This window comes from Corvus hawaiiensis, chromosome 6 (assembly GCF_020740725.1).
Source record: "Corvus hawaiiensis isolate bCorHaw1 chromosome 6, bCorHaw1.pri.cur, whole genome shotgun sequence".
Classification (NCBI taxonomy): Eukaryota; Metazoa; Chordata; class Aves; order Passeriformes; family Corvidae; genus Corvus; species Corvus hawaiiensis.
Genome location: NC_063218.1, coordinates 49,972,837 through 49,992,244, shown reverse-complemented (window position 1 = coordinate 49,992,244; position 19,408 = coordinate 49,972,837). Strand labels below are relative to the sequence as shown.

Here is a 19,408-nt window from a genome sequence, read left to right as displayed (position 1 = left end):
TAGTATTACTGCCTTCTCTTTACAGCCTCCTACCACTGTTACCTTTTCTTTGCGAGCTGTTTTGCAGTAACCTTTGTATAAAATTCAGCTCTCAGACTTTCCTGAGCCATCGCCAAGACATGCAGCTCACATGCAATGACCTGGGAGAAAGAAAAATGGAACCCCACTGGGTTTTCCCTGGGTTCATTCATTTTCTCCACAGTAACAACTCAGAAGCAAACCTATTCTCCCACTCAGATGTCAACTCCTTGCATTATAAAACTGGGTTTCTTTTTGCAAAATTAGTGAATCGGGGAGGGAAATAAAAGGAGGTGTAGGAGCAGTATTTCTCATTGCAAAACCTCTGCCAACAGCTGTTGGCAATAACCTGTTTCGTTTTGCCATGCTGGTGATGTCAGGTTCGCTCAGCTCACGCCCCATCGGCTCTGACTGAGGGGCTTCACTCCCTGCAGGGCTGGGGAGCAGAGCACAGCCACTCACTGCCCAGGCCTGCCTTCACATGAAGGGGTTTTGGGAAATTGTATAACATCACAGCAGACTGGTCCTTGCCCCAGGTGTAGCAGGTTCTTCCCTTCTCACTGACTTTGGCAGAGCACGTGAATTTCATCATCATGGCCAAAAAAATAAAAAGTAAACAGAGAGCACTGAAAGAGGACGTTTAATTTTGAAGGGGAAATAAAAGGATACATTAGGGAACTGCTGTGACCAAGAGATTCTGCTCTAGAAAAAAAACCCAGCAAATTCTTCAGTGAAAAATAGAAGAGAGACTGCAGCTTTCGTAACACCCAGTAGCAGCCAAAATAAGGGTAGTGAGAAAGAACATGGATTTTCAAGGGAAACAAAACCACAGTAACACCTCCATACCTTTTAATGCCAATACAATAAACTATGAAGATATTTCACTTACAAATAAAGATTGTGTCTTACTGTTCCTTTTGGATATAGCTTGATTTCAGTGAAAGGTGATTATAATAGGGCAGTTGTAACAACACATCATCTTACAGAGAAAGGAATCACCATGGCAGTCACAAGAAATATGGACTAAAAAAGTAGTGACAGAAAATTAATCAAGCAGAGTGACATGCATTCGGAGAAACACAGAAAGGAGCTTTTTAGGTTTCATGGTTTAGCCTACCAGAAAGGATTAATTTGCAACATGAATATTGGGCAAGCATTAGGATATCAGCAACCACCTCCTTGCACTGCCAAAGGAGCAGATTAAGCATTCCAATGCCACTGTTTCTTTGCCCACATCCCAAATTTCTTTGGTTTTGTTGTGCTTTGTCCCAGCAGGAAAAAATAACAATGTGGGAAAAAGATGCCACATGTACATAAAACTGAGTCAACAGAATGTTAGAATCCTATCTTTGAATGAAATTATTATATGGTTCTATTAAGCCTAGTTTAAAATAAGGCCTTCCAGTCTGCTTTCTGCCTCAATTTTCTAGGTGTTCTCATGCCACAAGTCACATCTGGCTCTGTCCAAGCAGGACTGAGCTCCTGCTGCTTTAGTTCAATGCTTCAGATACGCACTTTTGTTCAGAGCTCTGCACAGAGCAGTGACAGGTACTTCTCATTTTTTCCCAAATGAGGATGTTCTGGAGTTAATCAGATCTTTGCCCTGGAAGAAAGCTGTTCACCTGCTTGTAGACAGACAGACAATCGCTCCGAATCAGCTGGCCTAGAGAGCTCTGGCTTGCCAGTGGGTATCAGAACAGGTCTAGGAGAGGGAATTAAAAAAAATACCAAACTCAAAACCCAGACACTTCCCAAACCCTCCCTGCCCCTCCCCCAAACCCCAAACCCATGCTGCTCAGGAAGCACAGGCCGAGGGAGGTCCCTGCTGGCAGGATGATGAAACACACGTGCACCAGTTCCAAACACATCACCCACCTGCTCCCACAAATCCTTTCTTCCCTCTCTGAACCCCACAAACACGGCACAGCTACCTTGCACTCACCCTGGCCTCGCCTCTTGCTCCCAAAGGCAGCACCACCTCCACTGCAAAGGGCAGCTGCCTGCTGGGGCAAAGGGGGAATCCCAGTCTCCAAATCACCGTGTTCATCTAGGATACAAATTCCCAGCACACCTGAATTATCATTCTGCTGAAGCTAGGCTGACTGACCATCCCTGCAGCTCCTTCTGTTGCAGATGAGCAGGCGGATGGGACCCACCTGGGTTCCCACATGACATTGGTCATTTTTTCTGTCACACGACAGGCATCAGGTATCAGTAACAGTTCATCAACACTGGATATTGGTGTATTGAAAAGAAGAAGGAACAAAATAAAACAACAGATCTTGTCTCAGCTTTTTTTCTATATTACCTAACATGGCTACTGCAGAATTTTGACTACAACAAATTTCAGCAGACACACACCAGAAATAATGCATCACTGTGGTGGAAGACACTTATGATACAGCTGGGGACAAACTAAGATGAAAAAATGTTTATGGGATGAGACCCACATTAACTTCTAGACCATAAAAACGACTGTGGGAAAAAAGCAAAAGTTAAAATAAATATTCAGTGAAGGAAAACATATTTTACAGCACGCAGACATTACGAAGAGGTTCGATTTCCTCTTAAAACTGACACAGTTGAGACTTACAGACATTTCCAGTGGCTGAGAAAACAAATTTAATTGACACTAGAATGAAGGAAAGCATACAGGTTTGGTTTTTTTTTTAAAAAAGAAGCTTTATTACAAATCTGTAGGTTTAAGAAAATATCCCAAAACTGTCAAAGTAGTATGAAAAATGCTGTCATCTGATTCACAGTCATCAGTTTTCGCCAACAAACATAGCATACAAAAATTGATATAAACCACGGCAATTCTTTTTGGCCACACAAGTCAGATATTTGTAATTCCAAATTCCCTGCTGACAACTAAGATGCTGCTGGCAGGGGGATGACAAAATTGCACCGGTTTTGAAAACTGGAAGTTGGGATGGAAAGGTTATATATACATATGCACATATTGTATTTTACCACGTCCAGGTAACTCTGGGCAAACACAACATGACCCAGCACAATGCTAAAGTCTGTAAAACCTGGAGAGCCAGGGAATGTGTGTATGTGACATTGAGTTATTCTCTGTGCTCTGGTTCCCATCTGCTTTTACATCTCAAACCGAATAACAACCAATTGTTTTCCACTCTCATTTACAGAAACAGCGAGGTTGAGGTGCTGCTGTACTGTCTCTTCAGACTCAGAGCGTGTCAGGTGCACTGCATGCAGACACAGGATCTAAGAATGCAATGCACTTAAAACATCACGTAACCAAAGTGGGAGTTTTAGGAGATTGTACACTGAATTTCCTGCAAGTGACCTAACACCTTAAGCTCCCCCACGGAAAACATGGCATTTCTCATGCCATTCAGAAAGAATTCATGTAACAAATGAAGAAGGAAAGAACTGACATGTATCAATTTACACCCCTAAGCTGAAGCACAGACTGCTGCAAAAAACCCGAAAGGTCTGCAAGTACACCAGGGATTGAATCCAAACCTGCCCTACAACTCTTAACTGTGGGGAGTTACCTGCAATGGCTGGAAGCTGCAGCACAGACCATTGGTAACAATATTCTCGAATCCTTTGAACTGCACAGGACTGAGACAGCACAGCTCAGAGCTGCAGTGAAGATGAGGCTTCAGTAGAAGTGTGAAGATTCGAAAGGAGCAGGATGAAACATTTCTGTTACAGTACCTGCCCAAGGTATTGATACGATCTTAAAAAAATCCCCAAACAACTCTGTAATTTAACTCCTTTTATCAGGTGCTTGAAGGGGATTTTCTATTGAGCAATCCTCCTTTTGCCAACAGCGACTTGAAAGAAACCAGCACCATGTTAAAAAACTACTCAGTGCATTTCATTCATTTTGCTGTTTCAACTTCAGTTGAAAAGCACAGAATTGAGAGTTATTCAAAGAAAACTGCTCTGCAGGAGAGCCATTAGAAATCAACAGTCTCTCATTACCGGAGCAAACAGGATGGAAGATGCAGAAGTGATTTACAGTAATTTCCTTCCCCATGCAGACCAGACTAACCTTAGGTTAATCAGGGCTACCTGGAACGTTTCTTAAAAGCCACCTGCTGGTAAAGAGGTTGCCTCATTCTCCTGCATTTACTGAAAACCTGATCTCTGAAATGCTGTAATGAAACAGTCCAAAATCTTCATTCCAAGGAAGGAAAATATTTCATGTACATTCTTAGGTGTGAACCTTCAGGCTTGGGAAACGTTTTTCTAGATTGTCAGCAAGTGTCTGATCAGCCTCACGCAGGACTTCAAGGAAGCTCTCCACCTGGAAATAAAAAACCCACACAAGAAGGAAAAAAACCCAAAAATAACTTGCATGAAACCCCGAATTCTTACACTGGCACAGGGGCTCTTTCTACTTCTGTGCCTTCCAAATAAGAGCAGCCAGCAGCAGCCACTGCAATGAAGAATGGAAAATGCCCCACAGTAGCTACCTTCCTCCTAATTCCACTTGGTCAAAATTTTGAAATGTTACCACTTTCCTCCTAAACCCTTACTTCTTTGTTTAAAGGAAACACAGAAACTTTTCTCACCCAGAGAAAAGCTCCCTATGAAAAATATTTAGAATAATTCTTCTATAAAAATACACAGGACAAATTTTCAGCTAGGATAAACTTTCAGACATCCATTCATTTCAGCACAGTTTGGCCCTGCATCAGCTGATGATCTCAGCAAAGCTCTGGCTGAAGTGAGGCAGAACAGACAGAGGAGGTAAGACTGTCTGGCACTGGAATGGTGTTTTACCTGTGCCGGAGCAATTCTGTCCTGCTTGTACATTGGATTTGGAAAGGTCCTGCCACCCAAGGAGCACTTTTTCAGCTGTGTCACAGACTTTGTCACATACTCACCGACGCAAAATACAGAGGTAAGAGGTTCTGAAAAGCACAGGAACATGTCTGTTCATTCAGGTGTCCCTGGTGCAGTCCTTCTAAGGTATTCTCCTGGAAAATGAGAAATACAACCAGCATGTCAGGAACAGTTGTTGAAAGAACAAACTCAAAACTGTGCACAGCATCTACAGAATGTGCTTTGTTCTTATAAATGGGTAAAACAACCAGAACTTACAGTTCTCAGAGAAAGCCAGACACAGCTGATACAAAAAGGTGTGAAAGCTCATGTCACAAGTCTCTTAACCTGAATGCTTCCATAATTAAAAAGGTCCATTTGAGAAGGTGACTTTATATATTGACAGTATTTCCTTTTTTTAAATAAACTGACTTTCATTCAAAAGAAAGGGCAACATACAGCTACAGAATTTATCATACAGAATCTTGGCACACACCTCAGAAAACCTGTGTCCCTCTCATCTCCCACACACGTTGCTACTAACCTTCTGGTTGATTCTCTAATGAATTCCCATTAAGCAACTGCACTTGCACAGGAAAATGCCAACATTAATAGCAGAGACTTTTTTCTTACCTACCCAGAAGAAATCCCTACTAGTATTTTGTTTACTCTTACCTTGGTTAGTTCTTGAAGCATATTGGAAAGTAATTCACAGCAAATATCCTTCAAAATTTTTAAATGGAAATCTTCCTCATTTACATCAGTCCTTCCACTCTCTTCTTGCTCGGATTCCTTGGAGTTATCAACAGCTCTCTTCCCACAGCCCTCCATGTATTGTAAAATACGAATCAAGCTCCCAATCAGTGGCATATCTTAATACGAAGTAACAAGAAAAGCGAACTTTAACACTGAAAATTCTTGCCCATCCTTTCAAGGCATTAGAATTTTGAAACACACCACCATACTTTACACAAAAGCTATAGGAATGTAAATTCTGACAGTGTTGCGTTTTGTACTCAAAGACAGTTTTAAAGAGGCAAGTGGAAATGTAGTAGAAAACCAAAACCATTTCTCATGCAAGCTGACCTGTATCTATAAAAAGTATATGCCAGTGGTAAGGAGTATGAGAAGGAAACTGTCTTTAGTAGTACCCAGTGAGAGCAGTATGTTAAATTTGCATCCAGATAATCCTGTCTGACAAACCAAACTGCACAATGTCTTTCTGCTGCAGGTGACCCTGGCCCACATTCTCAAGACAAGCTTTTCATTCTAAAGACTTGTCCATGGATTGACAAGTTAAGAAATGATAGATGGATTTAAGTGCAGAATCTCCCCCTACTAAAAAAAAAATTACTACATAAAAAGAATGTATTACTATATTTTAGCAAAAATAAATTCTGCAATTTTCACTAATTTACCCAACGGAGAAGACTGAGCAGAATCTGTAGATTCTGGTACTGTAACTCCTCAGAATTTACAGCTCATCCAGTAAGTGAACTTTGGGCTAGCTGTGATTTTGAGTAACCAGGAAAGAGTCTTACTGTATGCAATGCCACTGAATTTAACCACCTTCCACACCCACATAAAGTCAACTGTGAATATTAACTTTTAAAAAAAAGAAAAAAAAACCCAATAAACAAAAAGCACGACTTGCTTTTCCTCATCCTGATGTATTCCTGCTCTGTCTGTGAGGCAAACATAGCAGACAGCACGGACAAGATAGAGGCCAGCACAGTCTTCTGCTCCTGCACAATGATGGGTGGATCATCTGGCTGGCAAAGCTCCTGGCAAACAAGGTCATAAAGCAAACTCCAAGTCTCTTTTCCTCCGTCAGGCGCCTGCACTTGGGAAAGAAAGAAAGAGAACCCACCAACCCAACAAATTTAATCCAGGTATGTGAATTCCTTTTCTCCCCAGTAAATACGTGATGATCCAGAAGTTACAGCCTCTCTTGGTCCCCTCACACGTAGCAATTCCAGCATCTTACCAATAGCCTGGATACCCTCATCCACCGTGGTCAGGAGCTGCAGGATATGCATATAAACATCCAGTCCTTCTGGGTTATCTGATCTACACAGACCAAACAGCAAAAAGACAAATTGAAGTGCTGGTTACTGAGCTTATAGTCTGTGTTTTGGTCACAGAGAAGCCCATCAGCAATCATTGCCATTCTCTTTGCTAACAGACAAATTGACTCATTTCAAACCGTAAGTCCAGGAAAACATATCCCAGTGACCTGTCAAATTGTGCTGTTCCCACTAAGAGCAAGATGTTTGGACACAGGCCTTACAAGGTTGTAAGGAGTCTTCCCAGCCATGAAACCAAAAAGAAATCTCCCATACCGGACTTGCTTGGCTGCTTCAAGTATACAAGGCACAATCTTAAAGTCTGGAAGTTCTTCAGGGGAATCATCTGCAGATGGTCCCACGGAGCGACAAGTGCCGTTTTTGATCCAGTTTAACATCAGCTCTTCATCCAGATCAAAGAGCTTGTCCACCACTTCACCCACTTTCACCAGCAATTCAACTGCACAAGAGAGCATGTTATTTTTATTTCAACAAGACTAACAAGGAAGAGCAAAAAATTAGCTCACAAAATGCTAGTATATACAAGTATTCAAAGTAACTTCAGGACTGAAATATATTAATTTTCTTCATAACCTACTACAGGTTGCTATGCTTAATTCTTTTATGTGGCATAGACCACATAAATAAAAATAATAAATAGGGATTGCTGGAAAGCCCACTGACACCTTCTACCTTGTCATGCCACATGTGAAGCAGTAACTTTATTCTCCAAAGAGATTTCATGTTCCTGGAAAGTCGTAACTTCTGCTTCTGAAGTAAAACTTTTCAAGATTTGTTCCTAGATACACAGTTTTATGCTAATCTTCCACCTGCCAACCTGCATTTTACTTAAACAGATCTGTTATTTCAATAGAATAGAGCAGGATTTCTGAAAATTGTCATTAAAAAATTTTATTAAAAAATTGAAAAAGCTGTATTATTAGGATTCCTTGACAAATGACAACTGCTGTTACAACTGAGTTGGATGTTAAACATAAATGCTATTCCAAATATTTCCATTTTTAGGTGGTTGGTGTGGTTTTTGCTAAATTAGTGCTAAGAGAGATTTGTGTAGCACGACTGCATACCCAAAGCCTGCACAGTATTCAGCTGCCAGGGTAACTGAATCGTTCCTCCAGTTCCCATTCCACAGATGCGGTAGTTTTAAAAACAGAAAATCCATATCTGACGTGAAAAAAATAAATTAAATGAGGTCTTGTTTCAAGACCTTGTTCAAAAATGACATATGTATATCCCTGAATGAGGACTACGTCCTTTCTTTTATTGTGGCAAATAACAATTTCTTCAATTAAACATATTTGAATCCCCCCCCCAGAGCTTTCTTCTTCGTCTATGAGTTTCTGGTTAGTTTTATATATATTTATAAACCTGCAAAGGCAGTTTATTTTGCTGTCCTTTAAACTCATGAGGCTTCCTTTATTTTAAAGAAGTTATCCCAACTGAAAATACTTGTCTTTGAAATTGCAAACTTCAGTTCTTATTTTTCTTCTTCAAACACCCACTAAATCCCAGCTTGTTTTGGCAGCTTACCATTTGTAGAGCTGGACATGATAAAGCAAACACAGTCGTACACAGAAGGATTCTCTCGGATCCTCTCCACCCAGACATTGGCCACTTCAGGCTGGGAGAGGCAAGTTAACAACAACCTAGGCAAGAATCCCCCATTTAACAGATTAGAAACCAGTTCACTCCTTCTAGTTATGCAAGTGTACATCCAAAATAATGAGAATGATGTGACAGAAACAGGAATCTAACTCACAGCAAAGTAATCCCAGAACAATGCAGAAACAATAAAAGGAAAAGATGAGAGGATAATAAAATAGTGAGCCCACTTGTCAGTTTTCTCCCCAGGCCTCAGAGCATAGCAGAACTACACTACTGATACATTAATTTCTGAGATGTCCTACCTGCTTGTTTCCAGAAGAGTTGGGGAGTCTGAATCACACAAACGTTGCAGTAACACTTGACTTTAAGGAGAAAATGCAGGGAAAAAAATGTTAATAAAATCCATCTTTATTTTTAAAAAAGGTATAAAAAGGTTCATTTCACAGCTGCAGCCATGTTCTGAGATTAAAGGCAGCTTTTCCTTAGTGTGCATGCACTTCCAGTGTCTCAAGACTGCCAAACTTAGAAACTAACTTGACTGGTGATTTAAAACCCCCCAAAAATAGTGGTCTATGTCCTTTCTTCCTTTCCTGAGCACTTCCCACACAAACATGGTCAGCCAAAATTATGAATGAAGACGAAGCTTGGCAGGCAAGCTTGGATCCCTCTCTAACAAATATTCCCTGATTGTGAGTCCAGACAAGCAGTACCTGTGCATATACAAAGCACACAGACACTTACCCAAGATTCTCATCTTTGCTAATGGACATGCAGATGTCCTGGAAACAGGCCATATTCCCTAATATTCCCACACAGATTTCCTGGAAAGTCAAAACACAGTATAATGAGACAACTGCAACAGTCCACGATTTCACTTCCAGAGCTGTAAGACAAAAATAAAAGAGGTTCGAAGATGTTTTCCAGTTTGATTTCTTATGACCCACTGATTTCATGACAAAGATACAAAATCTTCCACAGATTCTATACAGATTTTTGTGTTCTATCAGACTAGCCTAAAATATACTCAGGTACTATTCAGATGTTTAAGTGTTAAGGTGTTCCATAAAAGTAAATGTATCTTGAAATCAGCCCTACTTGCATATTCTTTGTATACTCTTACGAAGCCCATCTGGCAGCCCTGTTATTAAAGCAAAAAGGAGTCCTAAACCAAAAATATCACTACGTAAGCATGACCCTCACTGACATTCACTTGCTCACAAAAGAAAGAGATCTTAATACAAGCAAAGCCCACTTTCTGATTAAAGAGATCTAAAATAAAATTAAATTAAAAAAAACCCCAAAGCAGTGCAGCAGTGCATCCCATTATGATATTCAGGCCAAGTTAATAGTGAAAAAGGATGCACACTTGTGTAATGGGGACCTGAAACACCTGCAGGTGACTGGTGCTAAAACAAAGTGAGTCATTAGTTTGCAGCAATTCAAAGTAAAAAAAATCAACTCTCCACTAAGGTTGTCTTCTTAATTATTAACATGCTATTACCTCTACTAAATTACAGCAGGCACTCCAGCAAACACTGTTTCATGAAAGTAGCTGCGACAGCCAATTTGCAGTCCCTTCCAAATTCTGGTTGTACTTTCCAAATTCTGGTTGTACTTTCCAAAGGCAAAGCACTAAACTTTCAAAGCTCTTTGTGTCTCTACTCATCTCCTGGAGTAAAGCATCTGGTAACTTCTGAGGAAAAGGATTTACATCAACACTGAATACCTTTGAAAATCCTCTCTTAAATCCTACAGTGCTCTGCATAGCACAAGCTGCAAATCAATGACATCAAAAGAAGCAGAAAATAAAAAAAAAATTCTTAAGTATTGGTGTCTAATAATTCCACAGATTACTTTTTGTAATCTTTTTGTGCTTCCTTCTCATTATCTTGTTCTGATTTGATTGGTAATAAATTAACTTCCCCAAGTGGAGTCTGTTTTGCCTGTGACAAATGACAGTAACTGGTGAGTGATCTCTGCCTGCCCTTATTTTGACCCATGAGTCTTTCGTTGTATTTTCTCTCCCCTGTCCAGTCAAGGAGAGGAGTGACACAGCAGCTTTGGTGGGCACCTGGTCTCCATCCAGGGTCAAACCACCACACTTCTGTAGGTCCAACTAAAGAAATTCATGACCATTTCAGTAATCGTTCAGTTCAGTAATCAAAAAACAAGTCAAAAGGAAAATAAGGCCAGACTGCTGGGTTTTATAATAGGTCTTATAACTATGTTTGATAAACTCAGTCCTTCATCAGTTTATCTAGATGAGGATATGTGAGCAGACATGTACCAGCTTCAGCATCACCGAAATTCTTACTGATTAGACCATGTTAAAAACAGTGAAAAAGCATTTTAAAATTTGATTTTGTGTTTTCTCCTGGTTCCCCTTACACATTACACACGCATTGGGAGAAGGGAGATAAGTGTAAATGCATGTACAGGGCTATCTACTATTGCTCTTAACACAGAACAGCTTTTTGAGAGCCCATACTTACAGTTAGGCGAGGGCATTTGGACTTGGCAAAAACTCCCATGAATATATCGGGGGCGTTGAACTCTTGAAGAAATAAGGCAACATCCTGTGGAGAAATTGAATGGAGAAGCAAGTGGATGTCTACAATTTCCAAATGCAAAATCAAAAGTGTTCTGAGTTGACAAACTCGCTACACAAAATTTGTTATTTGCCACCAGTTAATACCAATAATCTTTGTTTTTCAATGAGAAAAGGCCAGCAAGCCCCTCTAGTGATTCAGTATGCCAGCGATTTGCTGTACAATGAGCCAAAAATCGTATTTGCAAGAAAATGCAAATTGCTCCCTATCTCAACAGAAACAGACACTCAGCCAGAATTCAATAAATACCACGTTTTAAGGCATGACATCACCATGATACATAAAAAAGAAGCAAATGAAGGTGCCATCAGAACACACAAAAGAGGAAATCTCCTCTATTTTACCACACTAAACCACAAGATTAGTTCTCTACTTGGGAATAAAGGACCCATGTCCTATGCTTTTTTAAAAACTCTGAGCAACAAGGTAAGGAATAAAATAATAATACTTAAACTAATATATATATATATATATCTCTTGAGAATTTGTTCCAGCATTTGAGAATGCTGAGAGAAATATCAAGAAGCTGAGTTACATTGCCACTGCAAGTCTGCAGCTAAACTGTGAAACGCTGTTTATCTATGAGAGAAAGCTACGCTTACCAGCAGGACGTACTACAATTTTTAGAGGAAAATATGCCTGTTTAGAGACGGCATCAATATTATGCCCACAATCCAAGCGCTGAAGACACGGGCTGCGCACCCGAGTTGATTCCAGCGGCAGCTCCCGTCCCGTCCCCGCTGCTCCTGCAGCGCCGGCTCCATGGCGAGCCCGCTGGGTGCCGCCCCCCGCAGCTGTCCCGCCTCACCCTGCCCGCCGCACCGGGCACGAGCAGCGCCGCCACAACGAGCCCGCCTGATTCCCTGCCTTCTCCCGCTGCCAGCGGAACACTCGGGGCACACGGGCCCCGAGGTCCGAGTGCCGCACAAGGCTCCTACCTCGTCCATCGACATGTCCCACACCTTGCAAATGTCATTCTCCATCTCCTCGTCCAGCTCCGTCCGGGCTCCCTCGGGGCTGCCGGCGGGATCCGGCTCCGCGGGGGCGATGACCTGGGACACAGCGGGGAGGGGGGCAAAACGATCCGGCTGAACCTCCGGCACCACTCGGGAGCCGCTGGGTTCCGAGGTGTGTCCCCATTGTGTCCCCGGGTTTGTCCCCGCTGGTTCACGCTGTGTCCCCGCCCCGGCCCTGGGAGCGATCGCGTCGCACCCACCCGGCGCTGACCGACACCGGACCCGCCGCCCGCTCCCTCCCGGCGGCCGCGCACCTCGATGAGGCGGGTGAGGACGCTGAAGAGCCAGTGCTTGCTGTACACCGTGTTCCCCACCGCGTCCCCCTCCTCCTCCTCCGCATCGCTGCACGGCGGTGATGGGTTGCGGTCCATGGCGGCCCCACAGCCGTGCGGGGGCAGCGAGGCGGCGGCGCGGACAGAGCGGCGCCAGCGGCCCCACAGCGCCCCCTGCTCACCGGCGGCCACTGCCGCCCCCCTCGCCCGGGGCAGCGCGGGGCCGCGCTGGGATCCCACCGGGATCCCACCGGGATCCCACCGGGACCCGCCCGCCCACGGCAGCCCCTCCGCGCAGAGCGGCCCCCGCGCTCCCGGAGCACCCGAGGGTCCCAAGGGGGATCCTTTGGCAGTCCCCGTGATGTCCCGACACCGCCCCGCCGCCCCCGCCCCGCAGCCCCGGGAGGATGGATGCTCGCAGCGAAGGGAACAGTTCTCAGGAGGATTTCTTTATTGGGCTGTACAAAGAGCGGTGTGACAGGAGCAGAGTACAGCGCTAGTACTTGCTGGGCAGACCCGCGGGCCGGTAGCGGTTCGGGTCCCCGCCGCTGCGGCCCCACTCGTTCGCCTCCTGGTCCGCCCGGGTGTCCTCGTCGCCTCTGCCGCTCACGCCGCTCTGCCAGTTCTCCCGGGCGTCGCTGTGGGAAGGAGGAAAGGCCACCTGAACAGACTGCATCTGACTCAGCCTTGTGTTGGTTCCCTCACTCATGTGAAACAGCTTTTCCGCAGGGCTTCTCAAGGTGAGATGCAAGCACACACTCGGCCTTTGTCTGAAAGCCCGCGGTGGAACCCGTAATTGTTATGTCGGGAAATGAACCAGCAGTGAAGCAGAGTTCCTTATCAGAAATGCGGAGAAAGGAATCTGCCTTTTCGGGAGGACAAGAAAGGCTGGCGCTCATGTGGCACCATTCCTACAGAGACTGGCTGTCCACACGGGAACAGTGTTCCTTATAGGAACTGGCTGTCCCCGCCCCTCTGCTGTCCTTCTAGGTGCAAAGCTGCATGCAAGTCGAAAAGGACCTCACCCCAGCTGGAATGCCCGGATCCCTAATAATTCACTGTTAACAAGACAAGCACACTCTGTTACCTGATCACCCTCGCTGCCCAAGCACCACCAGGTCCTCTCCGGGCAGCGTCATAATTCCCACGGGCATGGAAATACTTGTCGGCACCTTTGTAATTTGCCTCGCGCATGTCCCGGTATGCTCTGTACATATCCCGCGCCCCTGAAGAAAGCAGAGAAACAGAGATGATGTTGACTTGAAAGAGTCAACAGAAGTAGCTCGGTACGATTTCAGCAGGAGCTGAAAAGCCCAAGGAGCAGTAACAGAGTGAGGCACTACTCCACAGCAGCCTTTGCACAGGGCTGTGCCCACAGAAAGCAGCTGTGGGGGCTGATCAAGGCCCTCATCCAGCAGCAGAAACCAGCGGGGTCTCTAACATGGAGCTGCGGATCTCCCAGCTCTGAGGGCAGCACCACTGACTGCCGGTAACCTGTGCTTGGGGAGGGGTTCCTGAGGGAAGGGTCCCTGGTAACAGCAGCTTACCTCCAAAAGCATCCCAGACAAATTGTCCAGCTCGGAGCAGTGCTGGTCTCTCAGCACTTGCACACAGAACAATGGAGAGCAACGCGATGCAGACCCAGAGCCTCATGGTTCCTGGCCAAACCTGACAGGGAGCTGAGAGACAGTGAGAGACATGAGCAGTTCTGGAGCACATTTGAGCACCCACCACATCCCCAGCTGTGCCCCGGCTGCTGCCCCAGTGCTGAGGGCCCGCCCAGGACCCCCTTCTCCCCCTGCAAGGAGTGGTGCCCTCTGTGCAACCACAAGCTCCACAACAGAAGCAGATGCACATGAGAAACCTGCATTTTAGCACTCCCTGCTGCTCCTGCCAGGAGTACAAAGAAGTCCCACGTGCTAAAGCATCGGTCCTGCTCCCAAATACCACCTCAAAACACTGCACATAGCTCACAAATTTAGAATGTCACTCACCACTGCAGAAAGGCAAAGCCAAAGGAGATGGAGATTGTCTCGTGTGCTCTCAGACTCAGATAGGGTATTTATAAGCACTTCAAACTCCTCAAAAGAGGAAATTGGAAAGGATACCCACAGCCGGGAAATCCCCACCAGCACTCCCAACACAGAAATCATTACTGGAAACCTGTCCTTGTCCTCACTGAAAGTTCATAGCTCCTGTTACACAATATTTTATGTGATGCTTCTTCAGGTGTCCTTGGGACTATTTGCTCCTCATAACAACCAGACTGAAAAATTGCCTTGAAGGCTGAAGAGTTCCATGTGCTTGAAGTGTTACTACTGTCTCAAGGGTGACACTTTTGTTTGGATCTTGGGCTGAACAGAGCTCGGAGGGGAAGGTGCCTGGCTGTCTGCACATTGAAACACAAGGTCAGGTCTGTGTCTTTGCACAAGGAACATGTGAGCTGCATTACCAGAAGGGCTGCAGGAACTGCTAAGTGAAATTCCCATCCAAGCTGGGATTGCCAGATGAATCCCAGAGTTAATGGAATGGAAAATGTGAAGTGTTTTTCTTAACTCCATTGCAAAGCAAACCGCTGATAATGCTCTAAGACAGCACAGACACACACACCATATAGAGGGTCTGAATGGTTCATTTTGTCTCGGCTTGCTCTCACAGACCCCTCTCGAGGGACTCCAGCCACCCTGCTGCAACAGCAGCTCCGTGGGGCTCAGGTGGACAGTTTTGGACAGCAATAAACATTTGACCTAAGGGGAAATTCAGATCCATATAGCCACAATTCTGCTACATTTTAAATCAACTGTCTGGCCCTATTGGCATGGTTCACTGTTTAAGCACCCACTGTGCTCTCCCTGCTTAGAGCCTGCTCGCTTTCCTTGGTTAACAACTCGACACAACCCTTTCCCCTGCAGAAAGCTCCAGGGGTTGAGTGCAGTTGCACTGGAGTGTGCAGAAGGTGTCCCCATTTTGTGGTCTTGTACATGATTTAAGAAGTCTGAGAGCACTTTACATTCCCCTCAGAAGAGTTCGGGGTAGCTGCCCCAGTCACAACTCTGCCACTGTAAACAATTCACTGATGGATCTGCAGGGCAAAGGCTTTAGCTGAGAGCTAATAAAGTGTCATGAGTAACTTCCTTGGGTGTCACTGGACTTCAGTCAAAAAATTCAGCTTAAGGGGAAGAGACATTTTCCACAGACAGGCCTGGAGCAGCAGGACAGATATTCTGTAGTGTGATGTATCTCAGAATGGAACAATTTGCAACAAGAATCTAAATCCTAACCCAATAGACAAGGAAACCCTGCAAAAAGCAGGGAGCAGACACAGATTTTTGTCCCTTGGCACCCCTGACCCTGATACTTCACAGTGTAACAGCTCAGCTACTGCAGGGATTGGAATGCACCTCTGTTCACCTCCTGATGACCTACATCCTTGCAGCATATGGCAGTGCAAGTGCCTTCTCTGCTGGCAGCAAGTAGCCTTGTCACATTTTTGGTTTTTAAAAATCTGGAAAATTACTCCTTAAGTTGGGGTACAGGCACGTGGCACTTTGCCCAGAGACTTAGAATGAAGCATTGCCTTCAAAACTGACCTAAGAACTTTTTCCCTACAAGAGCTCAGACACTTTGGACCATAGAGGATATGGTTCACGTTCTCTCAAAACCAACATTTTCTGCAAACATGAGGGTAACTGCAAGAAGGCAGGTGCTGGAGGGATTCTTTAGACGATCTCAGAATGCATCCCCTTGTGTCCCCCAGCAAGGACAGCAGCAGCGACAACAACACTGGAGCTCCTGCTGGAACTGAGATAAAGCTGCAGCTTGGGGCTCCAGCAGGGAAGAGCCTGAGCCCTGCTTTCCAGTATCCTCTTGGCCTGCACCTCCAGGTCACGACCCTTGGCTCACAGAAATGAGCTGCAGCCAGAACTGCTGCTTTCGCAACAGAAAGAGGTAAAGCTGCCTCCGAGCATGGAGGAAAGTTTGGACAGAGTATTTCTTCCCAGCCTGGCAATAAAACACTGGCAGCACATGCGTATTGGAAAACAACACATAGAGACCATTTTCTGGGTTTGTACACTCTGATGCAATTAAGATAAAAAGCAACGTTCCACAAACATTCCACAATTTTGCAATCTAAGAAAGACTGAGAAAGGGGACGAGGTGGATTCCCAGCTCAGGCACAGTAAGAGTTGCTGTTATTTCTTAATCTGGGAAAGAACAGTGCCTTACTTAAGTTTACATGTGCAGTAATTCATTTCAGGAGTTTTGCCAAGTATGGAGTGAGTATATGCTAACACTGACTTTGGGCTTACAGACATGGAATGACTGTAAACTAGTCTCCTTTCACGAAGCAGATTGAAAATGCCGATATTTATCAGAAGTGAAATTGATTTACCCATAGGTTTCTAATAGGGAAATAAATGTGAAATAATGTATGATAGTTTTTTCTTTAAAAAAAAAAACAACAAAACACCGCCACCAGTTTCTATTTAAAGCTGCTCCAGGCTAAGCCCCCTTTATTCATCTCTGCTTTTCAAGGGTCTCTCCCAGCAGTAGTCACCCACAAAAATCAAAGCCAGTGAGGCTGGCTCAAGCTGTGAGTGGTGTGTGCTTAGCTGGCTGACAGGAGCCTTGCTCTGTGCAACTGTGATTTCTGAACAGAAGACCCTCTCATTTTACAGTCCCTTCCCCTTACCCCTATGAGATGAAAACAAACTCATCCAGAACAGGAAACATTCATTTTCCAACTCTTCTTCAGAGAGCAAACTCTCACTCTTTATTGACAGCCAAGTTAGTTGAAATGATCAACACAATGTTAAACACAAGCTCACTTGAAACACAAAATCTGAACACACACTTCCCATTATGGTACCTGTATGACCCTTCTGACCTGATTTTTTTTAATGAAAGCTCTAACTGGAATTATGATTTACTGTTAAAAAAAACCAAAAAAACAAAAAAAAAAAAACAACCCAACCTGCAGTCAAAGTTAACCAAGTGTACAAACCCCTCACAAAAGTAAGAAAGAAACTGATGCATACACAAAATACATCAAGCAAATAAAGTGGAACCATATGGAAATAAGCCAGGCACATTCTCAGAAATCCAGGAATTCCTCTGAGGAAGGCAAGGGGAGCACCCAGCTACACCACACACTGCATGAACCCGAGGCAGGTAACTGTGGCAGCCCCTGAGGCAGCAGCAGGCTCATCTGGCAGGGAAGAGAACAGGCACCAATGCCATCTGGTAGGTGCCTGACTCCCATTGCCCAGTCTTACTGCGGGAGCAGGGGGTATTCCTGATGGCACAGATCCTTCTATTTCCAATGGGAGAATCTAAACCCCAGAAGATTGAAAGTTTTCTTTTTTAGAAATAGTTCTGTATTGGCTTTTCCACAAGCAACTCTGGATGAAAGCCTGCCACTCACTGTCTCCTGGAACTTCACTTCCTCTAGTGAAGTAACCAACCCTCCACACACAAGTTTTTTTGCAATCAAGATGAAATAGTGTGCAGACTGCATCTCTCAAAAGGCTGAAAGTTGTACTAAGTCCTATTTTGATGAAAAGCATTATTTTGCAATACTTCAAGTGCTACAAGGCTACATAAAAAGATTATAAAACAGTACTTTTGCATCACTTTACAACAAAATTATCAATTTTAATTAAATTTAGTTCCAATAAATGCATTACTTTATTTAAATGACATTTGTGAAAACTGAATATTGACCAGACAATGTGGCCTTCTCCTTAAAATGTGAGTCAGACAATGAAGAGGGTCAAAACTAGAAGCTTAAAAAGAAACTTGTTCATAGATGTATTAAAGACAGGAAGAGTGCTAGTACAAAGCATAGTTCTGTAAATGAGATATAAAATCCAAGGGATTTTGTGAATCTTTATATTCACTGGCTGAATATGTAAAAAGACTTCTTTCTTAACAGCATCCATCTAAAAACACTTACATAAATCTTCAGCTTTTAAAAATATTATTTTAGTAAGTCCTCTCACTTTCCAAAATGTCAGAATTAATTATGGAATTACCAAAGCTGACCTCGACTTCAGTAAAATCTTTTGATAGTGTTTCTCACAATGTTCTCCTGGAGAAATGGGCTGCTCATGGCTTGGACATGTGCACTGTTCACCAAGCAAAAAACTGGCTGGATGATCAGGCCAGAGAGTGGTGGAAAACGGAGTTAAATCCAGCTGGTGGCGAACCCCAAGTGCTGTTCCCCAGGCATCAGTGATGACCCAGTACTGTTTAAGCTCTTTACCAGAGATCTGGATGAGGGGATGGAGGGCACCCTCAGTCAGTTTGCAGGTGACACCAGCCTGGGTGGGAGTGTTGATCTGCTGGAGGGCAGGAAGGCTCTGCAGAGGGATCTGGACAGGCCGGATCCACGGGCTGAGGCCGATGGTGTGAGGTCCAACAAGGCCAAGTGACTGGTTCTGTCCTTGGGTCACAACCACCCCAGGCAGTGCTACGGGCTGGGGCAGAGGGGCTGGGAAGCTGCCCAGGGCAAAAGGAGCTGGGGGTGCTGGTGACAGCAGCTGAACATGAGCCAGCAGTGCCCAGGTGGCCAAGAGGGCCAAGGGCATCCTGGCCAGGATCAGCAGTCGTGTGGCCAGCAGCACCAGGGCAGGGATTGTCCCCCTGTACTCGGCACTGCTGAGGTCACACCTCGAGTGCTGTGTCCAGTTCTGGACCCCTCACAACAAGAGAGACCTTGAGGGGCTGGAGCGAGTCCAGAGAAGGGAAATGAAGCTGGGGGAAGGGCCTGGAGCACAAGTCCTGTGAGGAGCAGCTGAGCGAGTTGCAAGCATTTGGCCTGGAGAAAAGGAGGCTCAGGGGAGACCTTTATACTCTCTACAGCTGCCAGAAAGGAAGCCAGGTGAGGATGGGTTTCTTTTCTCAAGTAACAAGGGATAGGACAAGAAGAAATGGCCTCAAGTTGCTCCAGGAGACACTTTGATTTGATATTAGGAAACATTTCTTCACAGAAA

At 44.6% G+C, this 19,408-nt stretch overlaps 2 protein-coding genes across 3 annotated transcripts; both read right to left on the bottom strand.

Moving 5' to 3' along the window:
* Nucleotides 1–844: 844 nt before the first annotated feature.
* On the bottom strand, nucleotides 845–12,551 carry SAAL1 (serum amyloid A like 1). Of its 2 annotated transcripts, XR_007204376.1 has the most exons (13): nucleotides 12,396–12,551; nucleotides 12,064–12,177; nucleotides 11,009–11,092; nucleotides 9,258–9,337; nucleotides 8,819–8,878; nucleotides 8,442–8,557; nucleotides 7,167–7,350; nucleotides 6,812–6,894; nucleotides 6,479–6,667; nucleotides 5,500–5,696; nucleotides 4,887–4,979; nucleotides 2,090–4,303; nucleotides 845–1,720 (listed from the first exon to the last, which is right to left on the bottom strand). XR_007204376.1 is itself a non-coding variant. In XM_048307692.1 (12 exons), exons 1-12 carry the CDS (start codon nucleotides 12,510–12,512, stop codon nucleotides 4,211–4,213), a joined length of 1,410 nt encoding a protein of 469 aa, XP_048163649.1. In that variant the 5' UTR covers nucleotides 12,513–12,551; the 3' UTR covers nucleotides 845–4,210. The 2 variants fall into 2 exon arrangements, 1 of the variants encoding a protein (XP_048163649.1); XM_048307692.1 differs by having other exon boundaries at nucleotides 845–4,303.
* Nucleotides 12,552–12,841: 290 nt separating this feature from the next.
* LOC125328029 (serum amyloid A protein-like) lies at nucleotides 12,842–14,535 on the bottom strand. The gene is made up of 4 exons (XM_048308206.1): nucleotides 14,408–14,535; nucleotides 13,961–14,092; nucleotides 13,501–13,639; nucleotides 12,842–13,051 (listed from the first exon to the last, which is right to left on the bottom strand). The coding sequence occupies exons 2-4, from the start codon at nucleotides 14,064–14,066 to the stop codon at nucleotides 12,910–12,912; spliced, it is 387 nt and encodes a 128-aa protein (XP_048164163.1). The 5' UTR covers nucleotides 14,067–14,092; nucleotides 14,408–14,535; the 3' UTR covers nucleotides 12,842–12,909.
* Between the last annotated feature and the right edge of the window lie 4,873 nt (nucleotides 14,536–19,408).